Consider the following 27,530-nt stretch of genomic DNA (forward strand, 5'->3'; position numbering starts at 1 on the left):
GCTTTTTTAAAAAAGAATTTGTATAAAGTTTTTAAAAACTGAAAGCAAAGTAGATAGGAGTGGACAGCAGAGCTCTGAAACAGTACCAGTATGCATGATTTAAAACTTAGGCTGATAGACAAGTTGTGATAAAAGTTACCTTTTACTGTAGTTGCATTTATCACAAACTTTTAACCTAAACATCAAACTTCGAGGATATTCTTAATCGAGATGTTGCCTTCCCCCTCAGCCTTCCTCTACTCAGGTCATTAAATGACAGAAAACTGGACAAGTTGAGAACCCCTTTAACTTGTACTATTCTCTCCTAAAGCTGCAGCAGGAATTGTAGAGAAGCTAAGAATGCAGAGAGAGTAGAAATAAGATTAATGCAGGATAAGTGCAAATGGGTGGTCGACAGACGTAGCGTAGTGATCAGCACATAGCTTTACAGTGATCAGTGTTCAATTTCCACCACTGTAAGGAGTTTGCACAATCTCCCTGTGACTGGGTTTCTTCCAGGCGCTCTGGCTTCTTCCCACGTTCCAAAGACAATGGGTTAGTAGGTTAATTGGTCACTTGGGTGTAATAGGGTGGTGCAGCTTTGTTGGGCTGGAAGGGACCGTTACTGTGCTGTATCTCTAAAAATAATAAAGGTGCTGGGTCGATTGTTGAACTTAACCACTGGGGATTAATATCTTCAAGTAAGAACTTATTAAAGGATACAGGGATAAGGTTCAAAATATGGAGTCAGGCTTGAAACATCACAAAGAATGGTGGAAAGTCGCAAGGAAATATATGTTTGTATTATTTTTCTTGTTTCAAAAGCCAGGAAAAGAGGATATTCAACCTATCATGTCCATGCCAGCTCCCAGACAACTCCCACTAATCCCATTCCATGATATAATAGCAGAGCAGTAGTTCATATTTACCTTTCTGATACCAGCAATTAACTGAGAGGACATTTAGTCCTCAGAGTATCCGGACTCTTTCCAAACTCTTATTTGTCCAACTCTGTCATTTAATGTTAACTGTCCTGATCCTGTATATCATCCATATCCTTCTATTCCTTTCATGTAGAGGCACTGATCGTGTGGATATTTAGAGGCTTTTTCCCCAGGGCTGAAATGGCTAACACGAGAGGGCACAGTTTCAAGGTACTTGGAAGAAGGTACAGAGGAGATGTCAGGGGTAAGTTTATTGACACAGAGAGTGGTGAGTACATGGAATGGGCTGCCGGCGGCAGTGGTGGAGGCGGAAACGATAGGGTCTTTTAAGAGACTACTGGATAGGTACATGGAGTTTAGAAAAATAGAGGGCTATGGGTAACCCATGATAATTTCTAAAGTAAGTACATGTTTGGCTCAGCATTGTGGGCAGAAAGGACTGTATTGTGCTGTAGGTTTTCTTTATTTCTATGTTTCACATAGCTATCCAAAAGCATCTTAAATTCCATACTGTCTGCTTCCACCCTGGTAACCCATTCTCCCACCTTTTCCCCATAACCCTTAATCAAGAACCTATCAACCTCGACCTTAAATACACACAATGACTTGCCCTCCACTGCCAAGGCAACGAACTTTGCAAATTCACCATCATCTAACCAAAGAAAATCCTTAACATCTCAGTTTTAAGGGGACATCATTTTATTCTGAGGCTGTGCCCTCAGTTGCTCAACTCCCCTACTAATGGAAACATCCTCTCCATATCCATTCTACCCAGCCATTTCAGTATCCAGTAGATATCAATGTGATCCTCTCCAACCCCTCCCCACCATCCCCCCAACCCTCTGAAATACATTGAGTGCAGGTCAAGAGACATCAAATATTCATCACATGTTAAGCCCTTCATTCCCAGGATCATTTTCCAGACACTCTCTAGAGACAGCACACCCTTCCTGAAGCCCAAAATTGTTCACAGCATTCTAAATGCAACCCGACCACAGCCTCAGCAAAACATCCTTGTTTTTACGTTCTAGTCCTTTCAAAACAAAAGCAAATATTTAATTTGTCTTCCTTATTACCATCTCAACTTTAGGAATTCTGAACAAGTATTTCGAAGTCCATTTGCACCTGACTTCTGAATTTCCTCCCCATTTAGAAAATAATCTACAACTTTATTCTCCCTAAGACAATTCCACATTGCCCTATATTGCATTCCATCTGCCACTTACTTCCCCACTCTCCAAACCTGTTCCAGTCTTTCTGTAGACTCATGCCTCTGCAATACTACCTGTTCCTTGACTGATTAGAGCAGCGAGGGTGATTGAAGCGCCGAATGCCTGCCTTCAGATCACTGGTGGGATTGCTCTGCTGCCTGAGGGGAGGCTGTGTAAGCCCATTGCTGCACCCGGACGAAAGGCCTCTGAGTCTCTATCTTTCGAGATGTTGGAGGATGTCACTGAGGTTTTCTGCATAAAAGGATTTGAACGAAGGACATTTTTTTCCAGCCTTGTAGCTTTTACATTTTTTTTTCTCCTGTTCTTTCTCAATTTTTTTGAGCGGGGGGGAGGGGGATTTGGGGATCGATGCTCCTATGGCATGCTCCCATGGTCGGGGGGGGGGGGGGTCGATGTTCTTGTTGCACTTTTTGTGTGGGGAGAGGGGATTTGGGGGGGGGCCAATATTATTATGTTTCATGCAGCGGGAGGGATGTTTGGAGTTCTTATTTCCTCTTAAAAATTATCATGTTACAGTGTTTCTGTGCATCGGGGTTGGGTTTGCTGTTTCTCTATGAACTGACATTCGATGGTTTTTCTTTGTTTCGTGGCTATCTGGAGAGAAAGAATCTCAAGAGTTGTATACTGCACACATACTTACTTTGATAATAAATGAACCTTTGAACCTGTCTTGGTACCCTCTTGCAAACTTGGCCACAATGAAAACAGTACCTTTATCCAGATCATTAAACACATAATGTGAAAAGTTGTAGACACAAGACTGATCCCTGAGAATGTCACTATTCACTGACAGCCACCCTGAAAAGGATCTCTTTATCCCCACTCTCTGCCTTTTGCCAGCCAGTCTTCTATCGATGCTACTGGCTTGTCTCTAATACAGTAGCCATTTAACTTGCTTAGCAGCCTCGTGGCAGCACCCTGTCAAAGGCCTTCTAAAAATCCAAGTAAACGATAGCTATCAACTTTCCTTTCTCTAACCAGTTTGTTACTTCCTCAAAGAATTATAACAGATTTGTCAGGCAGGATAAACTATGCTGACTTTGCACTTATTTCATCATATTTCAAGGTTCAAGATTGTTTAATGTCATTTCCAATGTGTTATTCTAGATCTAATGCAGCGTTATAAAAAAACATTAAGAGAAAGAACACAATAACGAAAAACACAATAAACATAAATGCACAAGATAGCTTAAATACAGATTCATAGTATGTACATAAAGTGGGCAAAGTCTAGGAGTGTCTGTACATAGTGTGACTGACAAGAAATGATAAAGTAATGCAAGTTGGGAGTGTGGTGGGGTGAGTAATTGGGTGGAAGTGTTGATCAATCTTACCACTTGGGATAGGAACTGCTTTTGATTCTGGTGGGTCCTGGAGTGGATGCTACATAGCCTTCTTCCTGATGGGAGTGGGACAAACAGTCCATGAGCAGGATGGCTGGGATCTTTCATGATATTGCAGGCCATTTCCTGGCACCTTTATACATACATGTCCTTGATAGCAGGTGGGCTGGTGCTGATGATATACTGGATAGTTTTGACTCCCAGCTGTATAGCCTTCCAAGTATTCTGAACTTTCATCCGTAATTTGAACTCTAAACTCTTACTAACCATCAAGTTCAGGCTAACTGGCCTATAATTTTTTTGTCTCTCAATTCCCTCCCTTCTTAAACAAAGGTATCACATTTGCAATTTTCCAGTCCTTTGAGACCCTCCCTGAATCCAGTGATTCTTAATAAGACACTACAGCAATTGGGCAAGCCATTCAGCCCACAATGTTGTGTCAATCCTGATGACAAAAGATGTTGATTTAAGTTCTTTAAAGATCACTACTCTATAAACACTTCAGCTACCCCTTACAAAATTCCGGGACATTGTCTACCTACATATTGATCACTGTTACAGTGACTTTCTCAAATGCTATTTCTATCTCCTGCTGTCTTTGGTATGCCACATCCTTACTGCTATTTGAAGGCCTGTACATTCATCCTCACAATTAAGGGAAAAAATAGCATACAAACATCAAAAACCTACAGAACAATACAGCCCTTCAGCCCACAAAGTTGTGCCAAACATGTCCCAACCCTAGAAATTACGAGGCTTACCCATAGCCCTCTATTTTTCTAAGCTCCATGTACCTATCCAAGTGTCTCTTAAAAGACCCTGTTGTATCTGTCTCCACCACTGTTGTCAGCAGCCCATTCCATGCACTCACCACTGTCTGAGTAAAAAACTTACCCCTGACATACCCTCTGTGCTTACACCCCAGCACCTTAAACCTGTGTCCTCTTGTGGCAACCATTTCAGCCCTGGGAAAAAGCCTCTGACATTCGACACGGCAATGCCCCTCACCATCTTATACACCTCTATCAGGTCACCCTTCATCCTCCGTCGCTCCAAGGAGAAAAGGCCGAGTTCACTCAATCTATTCTCATAAGGTATGCTCCCCACTCCAGGCAACACCCTTTTAAATATTCTCTGCACTCTTTCTATGGCTTCCACATCCTTCACATAGTGAGGTGACCAGAACTGAGCATAGTACTCCAACTGGGATCTGACCAGGGTCATATATAGCTGCAACATTACCTCTCGGCTCCTAAATTCAATTCCATGATTGATGAAGGCCAATACACCATATGCCTTCTTAACCACAGAATCAACCTGCGCAGCTGCCGTGGACTCAGACCCCAAGATCCCTCTTATCCTCCACACTGCAAAGAGTCTTACCATTAATACTATATTCTGCCATTAAATTTGACCTAACAAAATGAACCACTTCACTTATGTGGGTTGAACTCCATCTGCCACTTCTCAGCCCAGTTTTGCATCCTATCAATGTCTCGCTGTAACATCTGACAGCCCTCCACACTATCCACAACACCTCCAACCTTTCTGTCATCAGCAAATTTACTAACCCATCCCTCCACTTCCTCATCCAGGTCGTTTATAAAAATAACAAAGAGAAGGGGTCCTAGAACAGATCCCTGAGGCACACCACTGGTCACCAAACTCCATGCAGAATATGACCCATCTACACTCTTTGCCTTCTGTGGGCAATCCAGTTCTAGATCCACAAAGCAAGGTCCCCTTGGATCCCATGCCTCCTTACTTTCTCAATAAGCCTTGCATGGGGTACTTTATCAAATGCCTTGCTGAAATCCATATACACTATACTGCTCCACCTTCATCAATGTGTTTAGTCACATCCTCAAAAAATTCAATCACCTGCCCTTTACAAAACCATGCTATTCCTAATCATACTATACCTCTCCAAATGTTCATAAATCCTGCTTCTCAGGATCTTCTCCATCAACTTACCAACCACTGAGATAAGACTCACTGGTCTATAATTTCCTGGGCTTTCTCTACTCCCTTTTCTTGAATAAAGGAACAACATCCTCAACCCTCCAATCCTCCAGAACCTCTCCCATCCCCATTGATGCAAAGATCATCGCCAGAGGCTCAGCAATCTCCTCCCTCGCCTCCCACAGTACCCTGGGGTACATCTCATCCGGTCCCAGAGACTTATCCAACTTGATGCTTTCCAAAAGCTCCAGCACATCCCCTTTCTTTATATCTACATGCTCAAGCTTTTCAGTCTGCTGCAAGTTATCACTACAATCACCAAGATCCTTTTCCATAGTGAATACTGAAGTATTCATTAAGTACCTTTGCTATTTCCTCCAGTTCCATACACACTTTCCCACTGTCACACTCAATAGATCCTATTCTTTCACATCTTATCCTCTTGCTCTTCATACTTGTAGAATTCCTTGGGGTTTTCCTTAATCCTGCCCAGCAAGGTCTTCTCATGGCCCCTTCTGGCTCTCCTAATTTCCTTCTTAAGCACCTTCCTGTTAGCCTTATAATCTTCTAGATCTCTAACATTACCTAGCTGTCGAAACCTTTTGTAAGCTTTTCTTTTCTTGACTAGATTGATTACAGCCTTTGTACACCACAGTTCCTGTACCCTACCACAACTTCCCTGTCTCATTGGAACGTACCTATGCAAAACTCCACACAAAGATCCACTGAACATTTGCCACATATCAACAGTACTTTCCCCTGAGAACATCTGTTTCCAATTTCCTGCTGATAGCCTCATTATTCCCCTTACTCCAATTAAGCACTTTTCCAACTTGTCTGTTCCTATCTCTCTGCAATGCTATGGTAGAGAAGACAGAATTATGATCACTATCTCCAAAATGTTCTCTCACTGAAAGATCTGACCAGGTTCATTTCCCAATACCAAATCAAGTACAGCCTCTCCTCTTGTAGGCTTATCTACATATTGTGTCAAGGAACCTTCCTAAACACTCCTAAAAAAACTCTACCCCATCTGAACCCCTTGCTCTAGGGAGATGCCAATCAATATTTGGGAAATTAAAATCTCCCATCACAACAACTCTGATATTATTACATCTTTCCAGGATCTGTTTCCCTATCTGCTCCTCGATATCCCTGTTACTATTGGGTGCCTATAAAAAACACCAAGTTATTGACCCCTTCCTGTTCCTAACCTCCATCCATAGAGAGTCCGTAGACAATCCCTCTATGGTGTCCACCTTTTCTGCAGCCATGACACTATCTCTGATCAAGGGTGCCACACCCCCCACTTCTTTTGTCTCCCTCCCTGTCCTTTCTGAAATATCTGAAACCTGGCACTTGAAGTAACCATTCCTGTCCCTGAGCCATCCAACTCTCTATAATGGCCACCACATCATAACTCCAAGTACTGATACACGCTCTAAGCTCACCTGCTTTGTTCACAACGCTCCTTCCATTAAAATAGACACATCTCAAACCTTCGGTCTGAGTGCGTCCCTTCTCTATCACCTGCCTATCCTCCCCCTCTCACTGTCTACAAACTTTCTCCATTTGTGAGCCAACCTCCTCTTCCCCAGTCTCTTCAGTTCAGTTCCCACTCCCCAACAATTCTAGTTTAAACTCTCCCCAGTAGCCTTAGCATACCTCCCCACCAGGATATTGGTCCCCCCAGGATTCAAGTGCAACCCGTCCTTTTTGTACAGGTCACACCTGCCCCAAAAGAGGTCCCAATCATCCAGAAATCTGAATCCCAGCCCCCTGCTCCAATCCCTCAGCCACGCATTTATCCTCCACCTCATTCTATTCCTATACTCACTGTTGTGTGGCACAGGCAGTAATCCCAACATTACTATCTTTGTGGTCCTGCTTCTCAACTTCCTTTCTAACTCCCTGTAGTATTTTTTCAGGACCTCTTCCCTTTTTCTACCTATGTTGTTGATACCAATATGCACCACGACCTCTGGCTGTTCTCCCTCCTACTGCAGGATATATGCAGGATATATTGGGCGCGATCTGAAACATCCCAGACCCTGGCACCTGGGAGGCAAGCTACCCTCTTGAGTTTCTTTCCTGCATCCACAGAATCGCCTGTCTGACCCCCTAACTATAGAGTCCCTTGTCACTACTGCCTTCCTCTTCCTTTCCCTAACCTTCTGAGCCACAGGGCCAGACTCTGTGCCAGAGGCACAGCCACTGTCTCTTCCCCCAGGTAGGCTGTCCCCACCCACCCCCAACAGTACTCAAACAGGAGTACCTATTGTCAAGGGTATAGCCACAGGGGTATTCTCTAGTTCCTAACTCCTCCCTTTCCCCCTCCTGACTGTGACCCACTTAACTGTCTCCCGTGGCCCCGGTGTGACCACCTGCCTATAACTCCTCTCTATCACCTCCTCACTGACCAGGTGAAGGTCATTGAGCTGCATCTCCAGTTCCCTAATGAGGTCCCTTAGGAGCTGCTGCTCGACACACCGGGTGCAGATATGGCCGTCCAGGAGATTCCAGGACCTCCCACATCTGACATCAAGCACAGAACACTGGCCTCACACACATACTACTTCCTTTCTACAATTAACACAGTTAAGCCTACCTCGCCTCGTCCTGGTACCGCCTAAGCCCATTGAGCCAAAGACCTATCACTCTGCTGTCTCTCACTCCGCCGCCCGCTGGATATGGCGGTCTTCTTTTTAAACCTTTCCCGCTCTACTGGCTGACATCGCACACCTGCGCAGTTTTGCCTCTCTTTTACCCCGAGTAGTAAAACTGCCTTCGCTCCGGAAATCCTTAGCATTTACCCGTAGCCTTCTTGCTCCGAAGCTGCTAAAATTTGGCAATGCTTAAAAAGGGAAGAAATATCAAAGGTCACATTTTGCTTTTAGAAACAATAGCAGCAATTCAAGGTTTTGATAAACATGATAATGTTTTTATTTGTTTAGTTTGGTGACTTTACCTCATGAGTCCAAGTATTCCTGACTCAAAATCACTTGAAAGAACAAAAATCACTAATTTCAAGAAGTGTGTATTTACAGCAGAGTGGAGGGGTGGAGATATGTCTCTACCAAAGGAGGTGTAAAGACGTTCCTTCCCTCCACTGGCCTGCAAGTCACCCTTAGGCAAGGCGTAACACCTGCTCAGCCCCCACCTCCCCGCCATCACGGTTATGTAAAGAGCAAACACAAGGAAATCTGCAGATGCTGGAAATTCAAACAACAACACACACAAAATGCTGGTGGAACACAGCAGGCCAGGCAGCACCTATAGGGAGAAGCGCTGTCGACTTTTCGGGCCAAGATCCTGACAAAGGGTCTCAGCTCGAAACGTCGACAGCGCTTCTCCCAAGAGATGCTGCCTGGCCTGCTGTGTTCCACCAGCATTTTGTGAGGGTTATGTGAAGCCATGGGAGCAGGGGGTGGATGGTTGTATGAGAAGCTGTTACATATTAAAAATCCTGCTTATGTAACCACTGACATCAGGATGACAATCCATGAAAAGTATTGATAATGGCTTGCGTCACCCATCTTGTAAAGGCTGCCCAGAAGGCAGCGATGGCAAAACACTTCTGTAGGAAAAGTCACCAAGAACACTCATGATCATGGAAAGACCACAATCACTCACATCAAATGACACAGTACATAACGTATAAGTGTGATGATGCATTTAAGAACATAAGACAGTAGAGGAACAGGCCCTTTAACCCAAAATGTCCGAGCCAATTATGATGCTAATTTCAACTCCACATTGGCCTGTATATAGTCTATATCCCTGCATTCCCTGGCTGCTCATGTTCTTATCTAAATTCTTCTTTAGGTACTAGATAATGACCCTGGTCAAGTGACAAATCTCAGAACAAGAAAGCATTTCGGACAGTGGCCACAACTGCCTGGCCTTTAGCATTGCCAAGGACAAGCTCAAGAATATACAATATAGGAAACAATTTAATTGGGTTAGGGCTAATTTCAATGCAGGAAAATGAGAGTTCAAATTAGGACCAGAGGTTCTTTGGGAAATGCATAGCTGAATGTAGAGATTCTTTAGGGACAACTTGCATGGAGTTCTAGATAGGTTCCATTAAGACAAAAAAAAGTATGATAGAGTGAAGGAAACAGTTGATTAAAGAGGTGGAACATTGAGTCAAGAGGAAGGAAGCAAACATACTTATGGGTTAAGCAGCAAAAATAAGAGGGCTCCTGAAAAACTTGTGTCAGTGGTGAGCAAACTAATGGAGAGAATTCTTAGGCACAGGGTTTATAGTAGTCTGATTAAGGATTTTCAGCTTGAGTTTTTGATGGGTAGGTTGTAAAGAGTGAGAGAGTGAGGAAATAGGCTGTATGAAAGATTTGTTGGCTCTGTGGCTCTCCTCCAACAATGCAGAAATCAGCTTGTTTCATAGATGTATTATTTAATGGAAGCTTTATTTTGGTGGCCGGTGGTATAGTGGAACCCACACCAGACTTCAAGGTGAGTGATCCGGAATTCAAATCCAGCTGGCTCCTTGCCAGGCTTTTCATCCGTGCTGGATTGAGCATCAAGCTGGCAACTTGGCCTTGTGAAAAAACAGACTAAAATGCCAAAGAAACGACAAGGTTTGCCACCCGATGTACCACGTGGTGCGGAAAGGAACAAGTATTTTGACTTTTGTACTGCTATTCGTGTAGACTTTTGTTTTCTTTCTGTATTGCATTTGTGTTAGTTCTAATAAAAGTATTTTCTTGTGGTTTAGTACATTTGAGATTATTTTTGCATATGCATATGCAAATATACTGAACTGAAGCAGAAAAGAACACATAACAAATTTTAAAATAACTTTCATTAGTTTATAAAGGTTAGCAGAACATCATGGGCCAAAAAGCCTGTACTGAGCTGTTCCATTCTATGTTCTAACATCACTATCATATTAAGCTTTCACCATCTCACTTGGAGGCACATGCCAGACACCTACTACTGCTTAATAAGTGTCAATCTTACCTGTTCATCAAAAGCCACTTCCCAGTACTCATTAGGGTTTGGCCCATTTAAAAAGCATTGCAGCCCTTCAGAGTTGTCACAGCACCAGTAGAGTATCAATCTAGCACGCTGGAAGCACATGGTCTTTTTGCTACAAGGGCTCACCGGCAGACTGAGTCACGACCGGGGCCGAGGGAACAGTGGAAGTGTGCTACACTGAGAGATAGTCCAAGTGCACATTTAAGATAAATAATTCGGTTAGCTTGAAGGATTTTCTGAATATTTATTGTGTCTTGTCCTATAAATAAATAGTTAATTTTTACTTCCCAGAAGTGATTGTCTTCTATCTTCACTCACCAAACATGTTCACCTGATTTCACACAATTAGGCTACGAGCAGGGTTTGGTGATTGAACAGAAGATTAATATGTTTAAAGGCAAAAATAAGAGAGAACACAACCTCCTCTCCCCTCCCACCCCATGTGAGGAGTGCCAAGTCCCACAGTGGACAGTCAACGGTGCAAGATTTGGGAATCTCACCAACCCACTGGCAGGCCACAGTACGCTGGCAGACTGGTCAGACAAACTGGACTCCCATGGAGTGAAAATGGGACACCACATCATGCCCGTAGTTAACAAGGGAAAGTCCTTAGTTCCCCGAGAGAAAGGGGAACCAGAGAGGTGATTTTTGGCTCCAAAAGCCATAGTAAAGCAAAAGTAAAAGACAATTTCACAGAAGGAAATAGACAGCTTGAGCAACAAACTGGAAATGCTAAACCAGTGATGTACTACCATGGGGGAGGCTGTCCAGTCAGTGCAGACTCAGACTAAAGAGTTAAGAGTGCAGAGACAGCTTGCCGGCTAGTAAAGGTGCAGCAGTTAGAGACTACCGACAGAGCTAACTGGTGACTGGACCCTGTTAAAGTCCAAGCCCTGATGTTGCGAAAAGGTGACCCCGACAAGTGGATGGGAGATAGGGATATTTGGTTAGATAGTGAGGAAAGGGGAAGCAAGGTTAGAAAAGAGTCTCTAGGTTCCCCCGCTAAGTGAGTGCCCACCCCCCCAACCTTATGCAACCACACCAGTACAGACCAGACCCAGACCCAGCAAGGGGGTCTACTGACCCATCGCCTCTCCAGCCTCCATGAAACAGGGTAAGGAAGGCTGGTGGAGAGGAATAGCATGAGGGAGCAGAACCTGGGAAGGATAACATAGTTAGTCACATCGAGACAACTACCATCAGAGAGTTCTCCGATCAGGAACTGGCATTTAGGAGACTGATATAGATGGAAGCCGTGGAGGCTCTGTTCACGAGGTTGCTGAGGAACTGAGCTGGGGGGGGGGGGGGGGGGGGAAGGGTGGACCATCGTCCTACCATGCAATTAACAACACCTTGAGAGTGCCACCTCCTTCTTTCCCCCAGGAGTGATGAATCATTATGGGGCAGTTAAGGTGAGTCTTCGAGTGGGACAAAACCCGAGGAGGAGTGAAGCATAGTGGTGGAAGTGACCAGAGCCCTTTGCCAATAGACTCTAATCACAAGGATCTATTAAGACAGAGACAACTCTCTGGAGGGTCAAAGAATAACTTCCACCACAGTGGGGTACTTAGTTAAAGCAGCAATTCCTCCTTTAAGGAGAATGGGACTGCTTTTATTGGGACCAGTGACAGGGAGTGCCATAGACACTGCCATCAGATTATTGGAGGAATTAGAGTACATGGGTGAAAGTCCCAGAAGATGGGTGCACAAGTTAGACTAGCAGCCTAGAGGGGGAGGGTCTGGCATGGTTCATAAGGAAATGTTTTTGGCATTGCTCAGAGTCCAGGTCCTAAGGGAGCAGTAGATGGGGCTCCCAATCCCACCCTATATACCATGTGGAGGGAGCACTGTTAGAGGAAGAGAGGCAAGGAGGTCATTAAAGGAGAAGCATCATTCTCCAAGCCCTCCCACTATAAAGGCTACTTCTGCACTCCGCAGGGTTCCTTGCATTTTGCTCAGGGCTCCCATTATCCTTCACTGGAGGCTCTGTAAAAGACACCGGCAAACCCTCAGCAGCAGCTAGGCAATGGGTGGTGCCGTCCTGCCCAACTCACGAAAAAGGATGGAATTAGGGCTCCCGGCAGATATGTTCGATGGCCTATTTCCAGGGGTCCAAGGCCTTGCATACCTATTGCAGTATATTTTGGGAAAGGAAAGTGCAGTGAAGGATAGCACAAGTGGACACCATCATTCTGGGTAATCCTGATAGTTGGTAGAGTCCCAGGGCTATCATAGAGGGTAGGGGGCTCATTTCTCCCTGCCTGGGAGGTTATCTTGCAGGTGGCCATCAGAGCAGGGGAGCCTGGACCCATGACTGTCTTGGTGGCAGCCTCCCATGCACTTTAGGCATGAATGTACTGAAAGGTAGTAAGGATGTCCTGCAAACAAGGAAGGATTGTTTCACCTTCGGGGTGGCACAGTGAAGGTACTGGTGGGATTGGCCAAGCAGGAGTCTTTAGTGATTCCAGGAAGCACCAAAGGAGATCAGAGAAACTATGGAACCCTGTTGAGGGGTGGGGGTCATCTGACCTGCAACCTCCTCCTAAAATAGCTCGGTGTAATCAGTGCTATTTAGGACTATGGCACATCGAACTTCGACTGTAGATGGTTGGATCAGTATGCAGTGCCCCTCACAGCAGCTGTCCCAGATTTAGTGACACTTATTGGTGGTAGCAGACCTAGCAAATGCCTTCTCCATCCATGAGTTCTGAACCACGAGTTCTGAACTATCCATGAGTTCTGAACTAATTTGCTTTTACCTGGAAGGGAGACAGTACACCTTTTTCTACCTTCCACAGCAGTGTGTCCATAGTCCCACCTAATGCCACGGCATGATTGCCTGAGACCTGCAGGGGATATACTTAAACACCATCATCTCTATGTCCCACTACATAGACTATCAGATGCTACAGGGACCACAGGAGATGGTGAGATAGGCCCTGGGTAAGGTGGTCACCTCTCTGCGGAAATGGGGTCGGTCCTTCTACCCTGAAAAGATGGCACCAGCCAGAACATCATATTCCTGGGCATACGATGGCATTCTGGGCAGCAGGACCAGTTCAGGAGAAGCACAAAATTTTGGGTACTGTGGTCCCCACCTCCAAAGAGCCAATGAAGCACTATGTGGGGCTCCAAGAGGATTGTTGTCATCACATCCCCCAGCTAACTATGATGCAGTACCAGGTCTCCCAGAAAAATATCACCTTAAAATGGGGTCCCACACAGCAAGTGGCCTTTAAAACCATCAAGTAGATGGTAGAGCAGGCCCCTTGGCCCCTAGACAGGTGGGGAGGCATTCTAGTTGCAGCTTTCAGCTACCCCCAAGGTGGCTGAGCAAAGCCTGCGGCAGGTGTTGCTTTCTCTTGGGGCTTTGAAGAAAAACCCTTTGAGGCGGTGACACAATACACCCCTTCAAGAGGCAGTTGTTGGTCTGCTACTGGGCTCTCTTGGCTACAGAACATCAGACTCCCAGAGTCAGTCACACTGCAACCATACCTCGCTATCATGCAGTAGTTAAAGCCTAATGATGTAACCTGCACAGAGGGGTGTGCCCAGCAATTTTCCATTGTCAAGTGTTCTGGTACTTTTCAAACAAGGTGGAAAAAAATCTTGATGGGGTAAGCCACCTCCATGAGCAGATCATGGATCTCTCTGATAACGACTACCATAACCCCTGAAGTGGTTCCACCATTGACCCCTCACCCAATGACACAATGGAGTAAACCCGATGACGACCTGACAACTGAGCAGATGCAGCAAGTCTGGTTTACCAACAGCTCCAGGCCTTGGTGGAGCGGTAAACAGTGGTGAAAGGACGCTGCACTCCAACCTGCATCAGGGAGAGTCGTTACCCAGGAAGCTGAAGGGGAATCTAGCCAATTGGCTGAGTTGGTGGCTCCAATCGCCTCTCCAGGAGGTGGTGGGGTTTTTGAAGATCTATACCAATTCCTGGGCAGCAGCTAACAACATGGTGGTGTGGCTGCCTCATTGGCATTGGCAGAACTAGGAGGTACATAGGTGACTCCTCTGGGGCACTCCTATTAGGAACTCATCTGAGAGATCTGGGGACACAGGGGTGGCTATACATAATGTTGATCTAACTGTACAGATTATGAAAGCCACAGATTTTTCTGAGAAAGAGGACAACCACAGATGCCTGGCGGTACCTTCAACCCAAAAAGCAGGCATTGGGGGGAGGGGTGGAGGGAGGAAGAACAAGGAAATGGCAGAAGTTCAGGGGATGGGAAGGAATTTTGATGAAACCATGACAGCAGCTGTGAGCTGCCCTACTTGCTTGCAGGTGAAGCCCAGGGGGTGGGTAGCAAGTCTCCTGGAACACATCCAAAGGGGAAAGGAGGCTGGTCAGGTATAGCATGTAGATTATGCAGGGCCTCTGTCACCACAGAACAAGAAATGATGTGGTCACAATGGTGGACACATATTCTGGAGTCCTGGTGGCCATGCTGACCAGGAAAGCGTGATAAAAGGCATGCAGCACTTATCATTCATGTATGGGATACCCTGGAAGGTTCAATCAGACAATGGCTCATATTTTGAAGGAGCCGAAGTCCAGGAGTGGGCTATGGGGTCCAGCAGTTTGTGGGTGTTCCACATCCCATACACCCACAGGCAGCAGGGTTGAACAAGTGTATGAACAGACTGCTGAAAGAGCAAATTAAGTTACTGCCTCCCCCCCAACCCACACCTTTCAGGGGTTGCTGAGTGTGCTGCAGCAGGCAGTGGACAACCTGAATTCCTGGCTGGCAGGTCCAGGAGAGTCCCCAGTGTCCCTGCACCAAGCAGTGTTGGATCCTCCAAAGGGTGGAAAAAGAGTTGGAAGAGGAACCAAAGAAGGTTTGGATCCAGTACCCACAGGAGCAGTGGACATTGTAGCATGTGGGCCATAGAATGTGCAAAGGGTCACATCACTGGGGGAACAGAGGACAGTCTGCCTAAATACCCAGCGACTAACCAGAACAATGTGAGTGTGTATCTCCCTACATTACAGAATGGCAAAGTGATGGATTCTGAAGGCAGTAGCGATGATGGTGGTCCATGTGAGATCCTATACTTCGGACGGCTGGATCTACACAAAGGTGCAAATCCATGCTGCAGAAAGGGCGCTGCTGATACCAATCCCCTTTAATAAAGAACAGGACTTTTGGAGGAACTTGTCTGGTTTCTCCAGCTTTGGTATTCTGTTTTGGGAAAGGCCGGGAAGAAGTAGTCCATTCCTGCCAACTTTGCCCCATCATATGGGAATGGCCTTAAAGAACTTGAGTTTCAGTAATCCCTGATGGGGTGGTTTAAGGGCTGGTATTTCCTACTTGATTTGTCTAATCCCAAGATCCCAACTCTAAGAATTATTCCTCTGCCATTGAGGAAGGGGAAGGAGTTTTTGGTGCAGGCAGGCAGGCACAAGCGTGTACAGGAGCAGTATCCTGGGACAAATGTGTCAATGCCAAATGGTGCTGTGAAGGCGGGTATTCTCTAGATGCAAAATTGTACTTACTGGATATGCAGCTCCCGGTACCTTACATACAATACCTTAATAGCCTAAATGAATACCTCAACTATGAAGGTAAGTAACGTAAGAGGTGTACCACAGAGCCAGAAAGATGCTGGATGGTAGCCTTCCCTGCATCATGTGGCCGTCCCAGGAACTGATACGCATGACCTGTGATGGAGATGATGGACAAGGAGATGGCCACAGCCTCAAGCATATAGGGGTGCATTGAGTAGAGTGCCAGCTGAGATGATAGCTATTTGGATGACGGCCTTAGACTATCTGCTTGGGGAGAAAGGTGGGGCGTGTACAGCCACTGGACAGGAGTGGTGTATCTACATCCCCAACAAGTCTGGAAACATTACTTACTCAGCTGATCATACCCAGCAATCAGTAAATAAGATCAAGAAAGTGGGGGGGGTGTGAGAGGTTAGTATACTACTGTAGTACACCGGGTAACAATTGGTGGGCTGATAATTCTGGGTATCATGATCTTATGTTTTATATGTAATACAGCGGGGTGTCCACGGGGTTATACTCGTCTTCGTGCTGAATGTTGCAGCGTTGCATCTTTCAAGGGGTGGCATGTTGAAGTGTATCTGCTCATCGAAAGCCACTCCCCGTGTTACTGTGATAGTTAAGGATTGGTCCATTTTAAGAGCATTGCTGCCCTTTCACTGGCTGCTGTTTGGCACCTCGGCACTGATTGATGATATCACAATAACCATAAAGTATAAATCTAGAGCACTGAAAGCACTGTCTTTTTGCTTCAAGTGCTTGCTAACAGACTAGGTTGCAACCAGTGCTGCAGAAACAGTGGAAGCATGCTGCAGTGATAAGAGGGCCCAAGCGCACACTTTAGATAGCTTCTTGTAAATAGATGAACTTGAAGGGTTTGCTGAACGTTTAATGTCCTCTCTTGTCCTGTGAATGGATAGTTAACTTAAAGGGTAGTGAGTGCCTCCACTCACCGAACATGCAAAACTGGTTTCACACAACACTTAGCACTCTATACAAAAAGCTGCCATATAAATCCCATTTGAACTTACACTCACTTTAAAGCTATGATGGCTAACGTTTTACATTTTTATTCTGTCTATACATCTCACAACTTTATATATCAGTTTGTCTTTTAGCCTCCAAAGCTTGAAAGAAAATTCTCCTGACAGCTAATATTCTAATCAAAGCCAAATTTACTACTCTGCCCAGGTTGAAACCATGTATCAAGCATGGGCAGAATCAAAAGTATATTTAAGATGCTTTTATTCATGTTTTCAAAATAAACACTGGATACTTCACTTTGAAAATGATGCCAGAAAACCCTATGACTTCTGTCCTTCTAATGTCAAGTACATATATATGTGCAGGTACAATTAAAAAAAATTACTTGCATTAGCATCACAAGAACACAGCATCATATAAGCAGCACTCTCAAGAAAAACAAACTGAACACAAATTATACAAAACTTTTATAAGAAAACACAATTAGAACAAAAAAAAAATGCAATTGCACAAAAATGCATTTTCATGCAAGGTGGTCACAGCAAATTTGCTCCAGTGAACCACCATTTCTATCATAGCAAAGGCAAAGGATGTTTACTTGCAAAACTGAAAATTTGCTGCAGAACCAACTGCTCTAACAACACTGTTCAAGGCAGCTGCACTTGATGCAGCAACTACACGAAAATTGCTGAAAAATGTGTGACTTGTCAACAACAACCAGAACAAGTTCAATCCAGTCAAATACCCAACTCATTAAAACTCAGCTACACACTAAAGCACCATTGATTGCAGCAGCTTAAGGTGGTTCTTATCAAAGTATTCTTATCAAAATCTCAGTAATAAAACATGCGAAAAAATTAATTAAAAAGTTACGAGAATTACCCACACCAACATTGGTGCATGAATGGGCTCAACTTAACAAAAGCCTAATGTAGCTTGGTAATAATCACCCTCTCCATGGGGTGAAACTCATTAACAGATGTTAAACAAAGGTCCAACTGTCCATATAAAAATAGATGAAGATTGTACAAATTTTCTTAACATAATTCCCCAATAAACTGCTGATACACCTTATTATACTTGGTCTACTTTGCTGCCCAGGTGTGACAAACTGAAAACAAAAACCACCATTCAAAAGGAGAAAATTTGTAAAATCATTAAAGGCATTCCTTATGCATTTCCCTTGACATGATCATATAGAAAAATTCCAAATTATTTCAAAAACTGAGTCAGATCATATAGTACATGTACAGAGATCTGCAATTCTTTTGCTGACTATTAAGAAATTTTTAAGCAGAATTATTATATGACTAAGAAAAGCATGTCACTGGCAATCCAGAACAAATTAAGTCTGATGAAGATGATAGAAATGGACTATTGACCAGTCAATTAATTTCCACTATTGTCCCTTTAGGTAAATTCCAAAACAATCCTGTTATTTCATGAACGGATGAAAACATTTTTAGTCAGGTTGCATCTCCTCAAAGTACATTATGATTGTTTAAGGACGTTCTTACCTGCACAGGTGGTGTCCCATCATTGCTGTATCTAAATTCCCCTTCATCTCCACAACTGACTTGTTCATAATCCTCCAACATCTTCACAGTCATGCCTGCCTTCAAATTTTCCTGAATATATTCCACATAACTGCCTCGACTGGCAAAGTTTGAGCGAGATTTATAAGCTGTAACTATTTTTTTCCGAGGTTGCTGTATCAAAAGAGTATTGGTGGTCATACTCCGTGGCTGAAATATTGATTTTGTGTTTCTGGGCAGCACTTCACTTGTTGACCCCATTACATGATCAGGTTGTTTATTCCGATCCCAGCCCATGACACGAACTAACTCAGAGATCAGGTTTGCCATTGCCATGGTAAACTCAAACTCACGTGACAGTCGAATCTGTTCTGGTACATGCAAGGCAGCAGACTCCTGGCGCTCTACACTCACATCTTGTCCACTATTATTTAATTTGTCCATCAGCGAAGTAACACATAGGTAACGTTTTACCAAAGAAAATAAGAGTTTACCAGGAATCTGAAATAGAGAAAGAAAGAGCATGTAACCACCCAGTTAATACTTCGTTTACTGTTCAAGGCACCTGTGATAATCAAAGTTGAAGTTCAAAGTAAAATTATCAACATATACCATATACTACTATTAAATTTATTTCCTTGCAGGTATTCAATCAATACAAAGAAACAGTAGAATCAATAAAATACTGCACACAAAGACAAACAACCAATGTGCAAAAGACAAATTGTGCAAACACAAAAATGAAAAACAAAAATGATATATTAATAAGTAATAAATATCAAAAACATGAGTTGGAGAATCCTTGAAAGTGAGTCCAGTTCCAATGTTATCCACTCTGGTTCAGGAGCCTTGATGGTTTGGTGGTGTGGGACCTAAGGCTCCTGCATCTCTTTCCTGATGACAGCAATGGGAACAGAACATGGCCTGGACATTGGGTGCCCTTGATGATGGATGCTCCTTTACTGCGACAGCACTCCCTGTAGATGTCTTTCATGGTGGGGAGACCTTTACTCATGATGGACTGGGGCATAACCACTACTTTTCAAATTATGAAAAGTATGACCATGATTCATCAGGAACCATGAAACTCAGCCTACTTTCACCCTCCACAGATCCTGTCTGGCCTGATTGGTACTTAAAGAATTTTCCAGCTTGAGTTCACATTTCCAGCATCTAGTTTTTTTTCCATTGTATGTTGAGTTTCAAGTATTGGTAAAGATTGAAAAAGTTGGTGGGGAAATTTAAGTACTAAAAACTGGATAGAAGGAACCAATAGAAGCTATTGTGCTGGTGGCAATGGATAAAAGTAACTGAGTGACATGAGCTGTGGAACTAAAGATAATGCTTTAAAGGTGAGCTTAATGAAGAGGCAACAAGATGATTTCTGGTCGTCTATACTAAACATTTCATAGCATGCGAAGCAAGTTATCACTTAGTTTAGGACAGTTCTAGTGCTCTGGCAGACTGATTCTGGAGTGATTAAACATGAAAATGCAGAAAGGCAAACAATTATTTAGGTGATTACACAGCAAAAAAACCTACTTGAACTGTTCCTTACCTAAATATCCATGACAGAGGTATCAGTCTATGTACTCACATATTGTGTACTAGTTGTTATTTCATGGTACTGATTTGTAACAGGGGACACATTGCACAGCATCCACCCAAACGAGATTTTTTAAGTTTGGGTGGACCGGGGGCTATCACCTCCTATATTAAGTCACGAGCCAAAGCAAGAGTTACATATGGTGGAGGTAGCATCATACTATGGGGATGATTTTCAGCATCAGGGACTAGAAATCTGGTCAGGATGGATGGGCAGATGAACGCCACTAAATACAGAGTGATCCTGGATAAAAACCTGCTAGCCTCTGCTAGAGTTTAAAATAGGGAGGAAGTTTGTCTTTCAGAAGAACAACAACCCAAAGCACACTGCCAGAGTGTGTCTTCAAATGAAGAAAATTGATGTTTTCAGTGGCCCAGAACCCTGACCTTAATCCGACCAAACATTTGTGACAGGACTTCAAGATTGCAGTACACCGCTGCTCCCCAACCAACAGCTTGAGCAATTTTGCAAGGAGAATGGGCAAATTTTGCTCCCTCACATTATGCAAAGCTAATAGAGACATCCAAAAAGACTACTGGCTGTAACAGCTGTGAGAGGTGGTTCAACTAAGTACTGAGCAAAGGGGAGGGAGTGAATACTTTTGAACTGCTGACATTACAGTTCTTGAATTTTTAGTTTTTCATGCTTTACAATTTTCCCTGCTGTTTGGACTCTACTGTGGAAAAGAAGCACGTGATTCACAAATAAAAATTCTCAGTTAATATAATCAAAATTCCTACTGGTAATATTCATTTATGTAAACAAAGTGTTAGGTGCTGAATACTGTACTTGAAGCTGCAATGTAGAATTATACATATTCTAAACACCAAAACAATCTCTATACAATTCCAATACAGCTTAACAATTTAAAGGCCCAGAGTGAAAACAAGTCTGAAGTATTTGAAAACAAATTCAGAGGCGCCATATGGATGTTTCATCCCAGCTTGCTCCTAAGATCCCCAACATAAAAACCACAATTCTTCTTGCTCATTCCACTCCAGATACCAAAAAAATGGCTGAGTGATCTAGATATAGCAGTTGAAACAATGAAAGAGGGAGAAGGAAAACATACTTCTATTGATATGCAAGGTGCTTTCATCAGAAATACAATGGAGTTAGAAAAAACTTTGAAATGTTCATAGACCCATGATTTTTTTTTTACTTATCTCCAGATTATTTTTTACCAGAAAGATTTAGCACTAAAGTTAAACCTGTCATTATTCTGTAATTTTTGGAAAAGATTATTATTACAAGATTTTTTTCACAATTAAGGATGCAAAATGAAGAGGAAATCAGATTACCTGAGGAAGATGAATTCCCTCAAATGAAATTCCATGTTCTTCAGATGAGGTGGTTTCTGCAAACAATTCCAACAAGGTGTAACGATTGTCAAAATCCATATGTTGTTCAATTCCATCCTGCTGGCTCAGCGAAAGGAGAACATAAGCTCGGCTACCTATTGCAGAACACAATGGCACATATTATTCAAGAGCCTTAAGTCATGAACTTTGAAACATATTAGGTTCATTAGTTAAAATATACTTAACTTTTAGCCAGTAATTTTCTATAGAAAATTAAAATTCTGGAGAAATCCAAGCTTCTTTTCTACTTTTTAACCAGGTAAATATACAAGTGCTCTTCAAGTTCAAGGACTATGTTAAAAGGCAAATTCAACAGAAAATACAGAGCAAATTCAACATGTTAAGCATCTCAAGTCAGAGCCTTTACCAAAACCCAAACTATATAGTTAGAATATATTAGATTAACTTCTATAAGGATGTGTTGGTTTCGACTGTATAATTGTTATTTTCCTTGTAGTTTAACATTCTGATACTTGTTTGTATACTTATACAATTACCTATATACATGTAATTGTTCAGTCTGTTTTTAGTAGTTGTTGCCTCTGTATTTTTCAGTGACAGGTATTGCATAACCTGACAGGTGCTGTCTTATTGGTTAATTCAAACAAATGAAATTTTAATGGATTGTGTCCTATCTGGTATAAGACCACCAAACTATGCTGGTTTGGTGTCTTTGTCTTCATCTTTCCCCTTGTTTTACTTCTGCTCCTCGCCATCTTCCTAGAACCTCAGTTCAAAACAATCAGGATCCAGCAGCCATATCCTGACAAGACAGTATTTGTGAAGCGATTGATAAGACTGTAGAAAAAACTCTGATAACCTGGCATCCAAATGTTCAGAAATCCTGATGGTCCTGCATCTACCTCACTAATCTGGAAAATAAATCAGGGGTTCTGAGAGCAAGCATGATGTGCAGTCAGAAGCAGGTGTTCAGAGCACAGCCAAAATTAGGTTTTTCCAAATTATTGAAGTAATAGAATTTTAAGCCCCCAGGATCAAAGGTGTGATTCAATCACAGGAGTCCAGATATGGCTAGTTAGACAAACATATTTTCTTTCTCAGTTCTGATGAGGGATCTTCAACCATTTATCTTTCCATTGATGCTGTCTGACCTGTTGAGCTTTTGCAGCATTTTTGCTTTTTTTAAATTAGCCAGTACCATGAACTAGAAGACTTTAAAAAGTTATAATGATATAACACATACAGTTTCAGTTATGGATGATTCATAATAAAGCTAGCTATAAAGAAATGGCAAGGAAGTGAGAATGATTGGCACTACATGGATAGAAGCAAAAGTACCCAAACACTTATGGTTTAAATTCTACCCGGACATGTCATTTAATACCCTCCAGAGGGCCACAACCTCAATGCCTCAATGACCCAGACAGCTATATTGGCTGGAGTCAGGGCTTTATGCTTTGGATCTTGGTAGGGTCACCCATGCCAAACAGGTCAAAGGACAATCAAAGAGTAGTCCACCTGTCCTCCAGGTTCAGAGATTTACCTGACTGGTAAATCAAAATTGTTACAGAAACTGCAATTAGATTCCTTCTACTTCTGAGTGCAAAGGTATTCCTGAGACTCCACCCAGGACTTAGGTGACTGACGCTAGTGAAAACTACTGTCACAATGAAGGAAGCCTCGAACACTGCCAGAGATGAAGAACCTTCTATACCGCCCTAAATGCCAATGGCATAGCAGACAGCAAATTTCATTTAATAAATCATTTTATCTGTAGTAAAGTATAAAAACATTGTTCCCAGGTAGTCACAAGTACCCAGTTGATTAAGTACTTTACAAAGGATACTTATCCAATGTGATCCTAGTTCCACAAAACATGATTGGCATAGTATATTTAAAGTAATTCCCAAGTTGTTCAGTTGTAAAGTACAGCATCTCACTACCCTCCAGAATACAGGTAATTGACAGAGCTTTGCCAGCATCACCCCATTATATAAAAACTGAGATGTGGAGTAGGAAAAAAAATGGCTGACAGTCAAAGATTCATAACACAGACTTTGTTCATGTCCACATGGGAAGGTATAATTAAGGGAAATTCACCTCAAATTCCACTGAATGCAAAGAGCAGGGACAGTAAAGAGCACAACAGACTTTTTCTGAGCACTCTAAACTCCACACCTGTAACAACAGGCTTCACTAATTTACTACAAAAACAAACTTACCAAGCAGAAGTGGAATCTTAAAAAGTGCGTTAGAAATGCTGTTAAAAATATTGGACAAAAGTTAACGATATAGAACTAGAAAACACTGAGAAAGTTCAGGTACAATGAGGATATGGTTTTACCAATACCTAACAAACTACACTCATCTCTGTAACAAATGGATAATAAAGATACCTACATCAGACTATTACTTCAGCGGTTTGAATAGACCATGACTGCGCAAGTGCATGGAGGTCAGCCAGTGAGAACAGCAGGAAGAGTTTAAAAAGAAAACAGATTTACAGAGCAGGCGTTGGAGGAGCAGGCAACAGAGTAGTGGGAGACAGGATAGGTAGGTTTTGGCTCAACAGGGCTTAGGCAATAAGGGGTCTAGGCCAGGTAGGTTATCTGTTTAAAATAAAGAGAGAAAGCATGTATGTGAGGCTGGAATTCTGTGCTTGGTGTCAAATGTGGGAGGTCCTGGAGAGTCAAGCTGCAGCGTTAGAGACCATGTTAGGGAACTGGAGTTGCAGCTTGATGACCTTCATCTAGTCAGGGAGAGAGAGGAGGTGATACAGAGGAGCTATAGGCAAGTAGTTACCCCCGGACCACAGGAGACAGAGAAGTGGGTAACAGTCAGGAGAGGGAAGAGCAAGAAACAGCTGTTAGAGAGTACCCCAGTGACTGTCCCCATTAACAATAAGTATTCCTGCTTGAGTACTGTTGGAGGGGACAGCTTACCTGTGGGAAGCAACAGTGGCTGTGCCTCTGGCACAGAGTCTGGCCATGTGCTCAGAAGGGAAGGGAAAGGAAGAGGCTGGCAGCAGTGATAGGGGACTCTATAGTTAAGGGGTCAGATAGGCGACTCTGTGGACACAGGAAAGAAACTCTGATGGTAGTTTGCCTCCCAGGTGCCAGGGTCTAGGATTTTCTGATCACGTCCATGATATCTTGAAGTGGGTAGGAGAAAAGCCAGAGGTCATGGAACATACTGATACCAATGACATAGGTAGGAAAAGGGAGGAGGTCCTGAAAACAGAATACAGGGAGTTAGGAAAGAAGTTGAGAAGCAGGGCCTCAAAGGTAGTAATCTCACATGACAGTAAGTACAAGAATAGAATAAGGTGGAGGATAAATGCGTGGCTGAGGAATTGGAGTAGGGGGCAGGGGTTCAGAATTCTGGATCATTGAGACATTTTCTGGGGCAGGTGTGACCTGTACAAAAAGGATGGGTTGCACTTGAATCTGAGAGGGACCAATATCCTGGCGGGAAGGTTTGCTAAGGCTATTGGGGAGAGTTTAAACTAGAATTGCTGGGGGGTGCGAACTGAACTGAAGTGATGGAGGAAAGGGAGGTTGGCTCACAAAGAGAAAGCTTGGAGATAATGTGAAAGGGATGATAGGAAGGTGATAGAGAAGGGACACGCTCACACTGATGGGCTGAGATGTTTCTATTTTAATGCAAGGAGTATTATGAATAAAGCAGATGAGATTAAAGTGTGGATCAACACTTGGAGCTACGATGTTGTGGCCATTACAGAGACTTGGATGGTGCAGGGGCAGGAATGGTTACTTTAGGTGCCAGGCTTTAGATGCTTCAGAAAGGATAGGTCGAAAGGCAAAAAAAGGTGGGGGCGTGGCACTGATGATCAGAGATAGTTTCACGGCTGCAGAAAAGGAGGAAGTCATGGAGGGATTGTGTACGAAGTCTCTGTGGGTAGAAGTTAGAAATAGGAAGAGGTCAATAACTCTACTGGGTATTTTTTTTTATAGACCATCCAATAGTAACGGACATTGAGGAGCAGATAGGGAGACAGAGTGGGGAAAGGAGTAATAATAACAGGGTTGTTGTCATGAGAGATTTTAATTTTCCAAATATTGATTGGCACCTTCCTAGAGTGAAGGGTTTAGATGGGGTAGAGTTTGTTAGGTGTGTTCAGGAAGGTTTCTTGACACAATATGTAGATAAGCTGACGAGGAGAGGCTGTACTTGATCTGGTATTGGGAAATGAACCTAGTCAGGTGTCAGGTCTCTCAGTGGAAGAGCATTTTTGAGATAGTGATCACAATTCTATCTCCTTTACAATAGCACTGGAGAAGGATAGGAACAGACAAGTTAGGGAAAGGCCTAATTGGAGTAAGGAGAAATATGAGGCTATCAGGCAGGAACTTGGAAGCATAAATTGGAAACTGGCAGAAATTGGCATAAACATAAATTGGCAGATGTCATTCAATGTGAATAAATGTGAAGTTATCCACTTCGGAAGCAGGAACAAGAGGGCAGAGTATTGTCTGAACGGTGTAGAGTTAGGTAAGGGAGAAATGCAAGGAGACCTAGGAGTCCTAGTTCACCAGTCAATGAAGGTGAATGAGCAAGTGCAACAGGCAGTGAAGAGGGCAAATGGAATGTTGGCCTTTGTTACAAGGGGAATTGAATACAAGAGCAAGGATGTCCTTTTGCATTTGTACAGGGCCCTGGTGAGACCACACCTGGAATATTGTGTACAGTTTTGGTCTCCAGGTTTAAGGAAGGACATTCTGGCAGTTGAGGAAGTGCAGCGTAGATTCACTAGGTTGATTCCTGGGATGGCAGGGCTGTCTTACGCAGAGAGATTGGAGAGATTGGGCTTGTACACGCTGGAATTGAGGAGATTGAGAGGGGATCTGATTGAAACGTTTAAGATAATTAAAGGATTTGATAGGATTGAGGCAGGAAATATGTTCCAGATGTTGGGAGAGTCCAGTACCAGAGGGCATGGATTGAGAATAAGAGGTCAGTTATTTAAAACAGAGTTGAGGAAGAGCTTCTTCTCCCAGAGAGTTGTGCAGGTGTGGAATGCACTACCTCGGAAGACGGTGGAGGCCAATTCTCTGGATGCCTTCAAGAAGGAGCTAGATAGATATCTGATGGATAGGGGAATCAAGGGATATGGGGACAAGGCAGGGACTGGGTATTGATAGTGAATGATCAGCCATGATCTCAGAATGGCGGTGCAGACTCGAGGGGCCGAATGGTCTACTTCTGCACCTATTGTCTATTGTCATATGTTCTCAAGGAAGTGTACGGAAGAAATGTGGCAAATGTTCAGGGGATACTTGCGAAGGGTTCTGAGTAGGTACTTTCCAAAGGGACAGGGAAAGGATAGTAGGGTACAAGATCGGTGGTGTATAAAGGCTGTTGTAAATCTAGTCAAGAAGAAAAGAAAAGCTTACGATAGATTCTAAAAACTAGGTAATGATAGTAATCTAGAAAATTATAAGCCTAGCAGGAAGGAGCTTAAGAATGAAATTTGAGAGCCAGAAGGGGCCATGAGAATGCCTTGGCGGACAAAATTAAGGAAAACCCCAAGATATTCCACAATTATGTGAAGAGCAAGAGAGAATAGAACCAATCAAGTGTGAGTGGAAAAGAGTGTATGGAACCAGAGGAAAAAGCGGAGGTACTTAATGAATACTTTGCTTCAGTATTCACTACAGAAAAGGATCTTGGCAATTGTAGGGATGATTTGCAGTGGACTGAAAAGTTCGAGTATGTAGATATTAAAGAAGAGGATGTGCTGGAGCTTTTAGAAAACATCAAGTTGGATAAGTCACCAGAACCAGATGGGAAGTACCCCAGGTTACTGTGGGAAGCGAGGGAGGAGACTGCTGAGCCTCTGGCAATGATCTTTGCATCATCAATGAGGATGGGAGAGGTTGTGGAGGATCGGAGGGTTGAGGATGTTGTTCCTTTATTCAAGAAAGGGAGCAGAGAAAGCCCAGGAAATTATAGACCAGTGAGTCTTACCTCAGTGATTGGTAAGCTGATGGAGAAGATCCTGAGAGGCAGGATTTATGAACATTTGGAGAGGCATAATATGATCAGGAACAGTCGGCATGGCTTTTTCAAAGGCAGGT

General features: G+C 43.3%; 1 protein-coding gene across 3 annotated transcripts in view; it reads right to left on the bottom strand.

Annotated features, from left to right (window-relative positions):
- Window positions 1-27,530, bottom strand: part of LOC132400977 (cullin-9) — a 314,674-nt gene that overhangs the window by 188,693 nt on the left and 98,451 nt on the right. For all 3 annotated transcript variants that reach the window (XM_059982631.1, XM_059982629.1, XM_059982630.1), the window contains 2 exons: window positions 21,412-21,566; window positions 18,487-19,005 (listed from right to left, as the gene is read on the bottom strand). In XM_059982631.1, coding sequence (XP_059838614.1) covers window positions 18,487-19,005; window positions 21,412-21,566 — 674 coding nt within the window. The remainder of the gene's footprint in view (window positions 1-18,486; window positions 19,006-21,411; window positions 21,567-27,530) is intronic.

Source organism: Hypanus sabinus, chromosome 10 (assembly GCF_030144855.1).
Source record: "Hypanus sabinus isolate sHypSab1 chromosome 10, sHypSab1.hap1, whole genome shotgun sequence".
Classification (NCBI taxonomy): Eukaryota; Metazoa; Chordata; class Chondrichthyes; order Myliobatiformes; family Dasyatidae; genus Hypanus; species Hypanus sabinus.